The following is a 5,627-nucleotide window of genomic DNA, read 5'->3' as shown; positions in this document are numbered from 1 at the left end:
CTCTTGTAGACCAGGCTGGCCTCAAACTCACAGAGATCCGCCTGCCTCTGCCTCCCGAGTGCTGGGATTAAAGGCATGCGCCACCACCGCCCGGCTGCCACTTTCTATTTTACCCTTGAGACAGCCTTGTTATGTGGCCCTGGCTGGGATTTGAGTCAGCCCTGCTTCAGGCCCGAGTGCTGGGATCGCAAGGCTGCACTGTCACACCTGTTACCTCTTGTTTTGACATCAGGGACTGAGGAATTTGGACTTTCTTTCTCTGTAAGGAATGATGAAAATGTAATATTCTCCCCCTCCCCAACTTCTGATCACCACCTCCACCATACCTGGTTTAGAAACAGATCTGTTTTGGGAGGGGGGCTGGGGGACAGGAGATGGAGAGGAGCAGTGCTCGTGTGCCCCAGCGTACCTGTGGAGGTCAGAGGACAGCTCTGTACAGTAAGCTGGTGGAGACGGCTGCAAGGGCAGAAAAAGGACAGAAATCTGGACTAGATGATAAAAACAGAACTTTTTTGTTTTAATATGGCAGTGAAGTAGTTTCTTGACCGATCAGCGTTTTATTAAGCCAGTATGAGTGACAAATCTTTACAGTGTAGAAGGTTTCCCACAGCATTAACCCCCAAAATCCTTTCTCCAAAGCATGTTCACAGAAAACGGGACGCTTTCTCTGATAGGTGATATTCTAGATGGTGCTGTGTTCTGAAGTCTGTGGCTCTGCCCCCTAGTGGCTCTGTTTCTTATCACAACCATGGGTACTTGTTTTTAAAAGAATCCTTGCCATGCCTGAGATGACACCGATTTGTGAGACTTGAGGTGGTTTTCGTAGTTAGCCTTGTCCTTTTGTGACGCTCAGAGCCACCGGGCATTGGAGTTGGCATCTACTTGTCAGAACACCTCAGTGAGCTACTTGTTTCTCTGCAGCTGAAAGAACTCTACACTCTCCTGAATGAGAACTACGTGGAAGATGACGATAACATGTTCCGATTCGATTACTCCCCAGAGTTTCTCCTGTGGTAAGTTGTAAGGGGTGTCTTTATTATAATTTTATTTAACTTGTAAACAATAGAAATTTATTTCTCATGGTTCTGGAGGCTAGCTCAAAAAAAGATCTGTGTCTGGTAATAGCCTAGCCAGCTCCGAAGATCTCTTCCAGTTTTAAGGGCAAAGCAGATAGCAGAACCACAAAAAACATGGAGTTCTCATCCTTCCCGAGAGCCAGCCTTTGAGTGGCCAGCTGCTGTGTGCTTGTTTGTGCATCTGGAGACTTGCTTTAGGTGGTGCTTAGGACTGAAGCTTTCCTTAAAACAGATTGGCTGTGGGAAACATGCGGAGTTGGTACCCAGATCTTCTACCATATGGTGACCTTTTGAAGGAAAGAAGGGCACATGAGACCTACTAAGATTTGAAAGAAAGTTCTTCACCACCAGCTAATGGGCATGCTCATTGCAGAAAATAGCCTTTCCTGGACGAGCCGTCCACTAGCCTGAGCTACATTTAGCTTCTAAGAAGATAGACGCATGAGGCTGAAGTCGAGCAGGATTACCCCAGTGCGTAGGGGAAGCAGTGAGAGCAGAGACGCTCCAAGACAGAGATGGCAAAGCCCGGGGTTTCCAAGTTAGTCCCTAACCAAAAGACCACCAGCCTCCAGATGGAAGTCCTCCAGCTCAGCTCTGAGATGAACATAGAGGCTAGGTATGGTGGCACATGCCTTTAAAACCGGTACTTAGGAGGTAGAGACAGGCAAATCTCTGTGCATTCAAGGCCAGCCTGTTCTGCATAGAGGGTTCAGGGCAGCTGAGGCTACATAGTAAGGCCCTGTTTCAGAAAATAAAAACACAGAACTTAGCATAGGGGTGTACTTATGGCAGAGCCAAGATGGTCACAAGTTTGAGGTCAGCCTAGGGTACATAGAGAACCTGCTAGAGAAAAACGACAAATAAAGGCTTAGTGCCAAAGAACTTGCTAGAATTTTGCAAGACTGGGCAAAATCTCCAGCATGACCGAGAAAAAGATCCTTCGAGAAATGCCTGTGATTTGATTCTCTTGGAGTCTAAAAAGGAGGTAGTTAGTTGTGGAGTCCAGGGAAGTGCTAGGACCAGGTCATGGCTCTGGAGACTAAGCAGCTCTCCAGCCTGCTGTTAGCGGTAGCACAGCGCCTGTCCTTGTCTTTCTTCCAGGGCTCTCCGGCCACCTGGCTGGCTCCCACAGTGGCACTGCGGGGTTCGAGTGGTCTCAAGTCGGAAGCTGGTTGGGTTCATTAGTGCCATCCCAGCAAACATCCACATCTACGACACGTAAGCTTCTGGGAGGGAGAAGAAAGCTACATGTTTACCTATGAAAGGAGGGTGGAGGGCCCGGTGAAGCATCCGTATGTTGGGAATAAAACTCACCGTGGGAACCGTGTGTTTGACATGCATGGTGGCCCTTTAATCCCAGCCTTGGGTGACAGAGGCAGGTGGATCTCTGTGAGTTCAAGGCTAGCGTGATCTACATAGCAAGTTTCATAGCAAGTTACATAAGGCTCCATAGTGAGACTCTCTGAGTTGTAGCTGGTAGCTAGCTGTTAAGTATTTTTCCTTAGCTGACAAACCTCTCCTCCAATGCAATAATCCAAATCAAACCAGATCAGACCAAATTAGAAGATGCCCAGGTTTAATGAATGCCAACACTCCCGGGTGGCTCCACGGGAGAACACGGAGGGAGGAAAGGAGAACCAGAGCGACCATGGAAACTGGTAGACCGCTTATTCATTCGGGGGGGGGGGGGTAATTTAAATAGCCTGTGGGAGTGGTCTTGACCACTCTTGGTGGACTTTCTCGGAGGTGGAGCTTGTACTGAAGCAAAACTCCCAGGGGTGGCACACGCCTTTAATCCCAGCACTCGGGAGGCAGAGGCTGGCGGATCCCTGTGAGTTCGAGACCAGCCTGGTCTACAAGAGCTAGTTCCAGGACAGGCTCCAAAGCCACAGAGAAACCCTGTCTCGAAAAACCAAAAAAAAAAAAAAAAAAACTCCCAGGGGAGGGAACTTTGAAATGGAACTTTCCACCCAACATTTCAAGGTGGAAGCCAGGGGGCTGGGGTGAAGCCCCCCAATCAAACAGTAGCCTTGCCTGTGACCTATGCTAAGGCCATCCCTGCCCCAGTCACATGGTGAGACACTTGACAGCTTCAGAAATGGGCAGGAGCCAGTGTGACCCAGATTGAGATGGGCTCACTGTCATCCGCTGCAATCTCCTGGGTCTGCAGGCTGTATGGTGATTCTTGTGGGAATCAAAATCTTAGAGTATCCGTTAGTATTGGTACAAACCTCTAGTCTAAACTGTGTCTTGGGTGGTAGGGGAAGGAGGGGCGATGGCTCGAGGCTGGCCTGAGTTACTTAGAGAGTTCAAGATCAACCTTGTCTCAGACCTAGATTAGCCTTGATTTACTCTGGGGTTTCTTAATGCTACTTGGGTGTCTGCTACAGGTGGGACTCTGTAGCCCACTCAGGGATTCCACGGGGAGAGCTCGTGCTGCCTTCAGATAAAGGCAATCGCAGGCTTCCCTCTTCCCCTCTGAAGCGGAGGATGCGAGGCAAGCTGGAAAGCGGTAGTAGGTGGGATCCCCAGTCACTGCTGGTGCAGATGGCAGCAAAGTGCTCCCTGCAGGTGTGGCTTCGCTAAAGGGTTCCTACCACGTCATGGGGAACGCCTTGGCAGCCAGCATTTTGCCTCCTTCAGAGAGAAGAAGATGGTGGAAATTAACTTCCTGTGCGTCCACAAGAAGCTGCGCTCCAAGAGGGTGGCTCCAGTCTTGATCCGCGAGATAACCCGACGGGTCCACCTGGAGGGCATTTTCCAAGCTGTTTACACTGCGGGAGTGGTATTGCCAAAGCCTGTTGGCACCTGCAGGTAAAAATTGCTTCCTGTGGGTCTTGGGAATGCAGGTGCCTGGCTCTAGCAGAGAGTAATGTCACTGAGACACGGCATTGCTCTGCTCTGTGCCTGCTCAGTGGGTTGTGGGTGTCTGGGTGACTAGCAGGAGCCAGGTGGAGAACATTTTGGGAATGTGGGGGAGGGTGTGGTTCAGACCAACCGGAAAGAAATTCTCAAATCGGATTGCCACCAGTTTTGTTTTTAAGGATGAGGCCAAACCTGGGTTTTTACAGAAAATGCCTTTAAGTTTTAAGTATTTGGCTTCATTTATGAATATTTTGTGGATCAGAGGGAGCTTGTCTGATCCCTGTGTGATCTAAGGACAACCTCCACCTTAGAAAATTGCTTGAAACAATAGAATAATCTCTGCCTAGAGAACTGCAAAATTAATAACCCCAGGTGAATAGAGAAGAGGCTGAGGAGAGGATGGCCACATCTGCCAGTCTTCTCTGACCTGGTTCCTGAGCTGCTTGTGCTCCCCAGACAGCTGCTCTACAGGAGAGTGGCTTTTGAAATGGAAAACTAGGGAGGAAAAGTTCTTGGAGGGCCCTTGGCAGCCCTGACCACTGGAGAAAGCTGAGCCTGCGCCTCCAAAAAGGGACTCATGACACCTGCTCACCGTCTGGAGGTCCCCTGCCCTTGTCCTCCTAATTAGCGGGACCGGCCAGAGTCCTCTGAGGTCAGACAGGACATTTGTGTCCCTACAGGTACTGGCATCGGTCTCTAAACCCTCGGAAACTGATTGAAGTGAAGTTCTCCCACCTGAGCAGAAACATGACCATGCAGCGCACCATGAAGCTGTACCGACTGCCGGAGGCCAGTGGGGCTGGGGGGGCAGGCGTGGGGATTGGGGGAGCCCCTAGTCACCAGCTTCTTGGGTCTCACTGTCTACAAGGGTTATTTTTATTTCATTTTCTTGGTTTTCCCAAATCTCTGCCTGGCTTAGCATCCCTGCTGACTGGGATTAACGGCATGTGCCACCACCACCCCAGCAAGAACCCAGATTTCTGCTCCATCCCCCATACCCAGAATGGCTCAGAGGGATTGCACAGTCTGGAGTAACCAGGTCTTCGGTTCTAAATCTCAGTCTGCCTACTTTCCCAAAGAAATGGGTGTCTCGTTCTCTAGTCATGCCTGCTTTCAGGACTGAGCTGTGACCTGGCCTCAGTTCACATCCAGGTGCCTGTCAATCCACAAAGAGTGCTTGCTGCTCAAACGTCTGCTAGGTTGAATCAGTCGATCTGTACATGGGTTTGGAAAGCTGAGTATGGTATCTTGTGATCTTGTGCCTGTGATCCCAGTGGTCAGGAAGAGGAAGGTGAGGAATTCAAGGCCAGTCCTGGTATAAGGACAGCCTGGGCTAGGAGAGAGAGAGAGAGAGAGAGAGAGAGAGAGAGAGAGAGAGGAGAGGAGAAAGGAGAGATTGGGGAAAAAAAGTTAGGGTTGTAGGTGTTCTGGGATCCAAAAGAGTATGTGGATCTCCCTATATTTGGGTAAGAAACCCAATTTCAGGGTTTGAGAGGTCACTGTGGGGACAGCCGTGATGAATGAGGTCAGCAGACATTTCCTAGAGAGATCAAGATTATCAAGGAAATTTGAAGGGTAGAGGTCCAGACTGAAGTTTTGTGCACATGCATTTGTGTGTCTAAACAATCTCCAGTGTCGTTCTCTGCCTTCTGCTTTGTCTTCCGGTAGGGTCTCTTTTTTTTTTTT

General features: G+C 49.7%; 1 protein-coding gene across 1 annotated transcript in view; it reads left to right on the top strand.

The window, feature by feature from the left end:
• Nmt1 (N-myristoyltransferase 1) overlaps positions 1-5,627 on the top strand; it is a 37,517-nt gene that overhangs the window by 26,507 nt on the left and 5,383 nt on the right. The window contains exons 5-8 of the mRNA XM_005369084.3: positions 922-1,013; positions 2,178-2,294; positions 3,720-3,890; positions 4,622-4,730. Of these exons, the coding sequence (XP_005369141.1) occupies positions 922-1,013; positions 2,178-2,294; positions 3,720-3,890; positions 4,622-4,730 (489 nt within the window). The remainder of the gene's footprint in view (positions 1-921; positions 1,014-2,177; positions 2,295-3,719; positions 3,891-4,621; positions 4,731-5,627) is intronic.

Source organism: Microtus ochrogaster, unplaced genomic scaffold, assembly GCF_000317375.1.
Source record: "Microtus ochrogaster isolate Prairie Vole_2 unplaced genomic scaffold, MicOch1.0 UNK44, whole genome shotgun sequence".
In the NCBI taxonomy this organism is placed as follows: Eukaryota; Metazoa; Chordata; class Mammalia; order Rodentia; family Cricetidae; genus Microtus; species Microtus ochrogaster.
The sequence above is the reverse complement of the archived record's forward strand: the minus strand, read 5'-3'. Positions and strand labels throughout refer to the sequence as shown.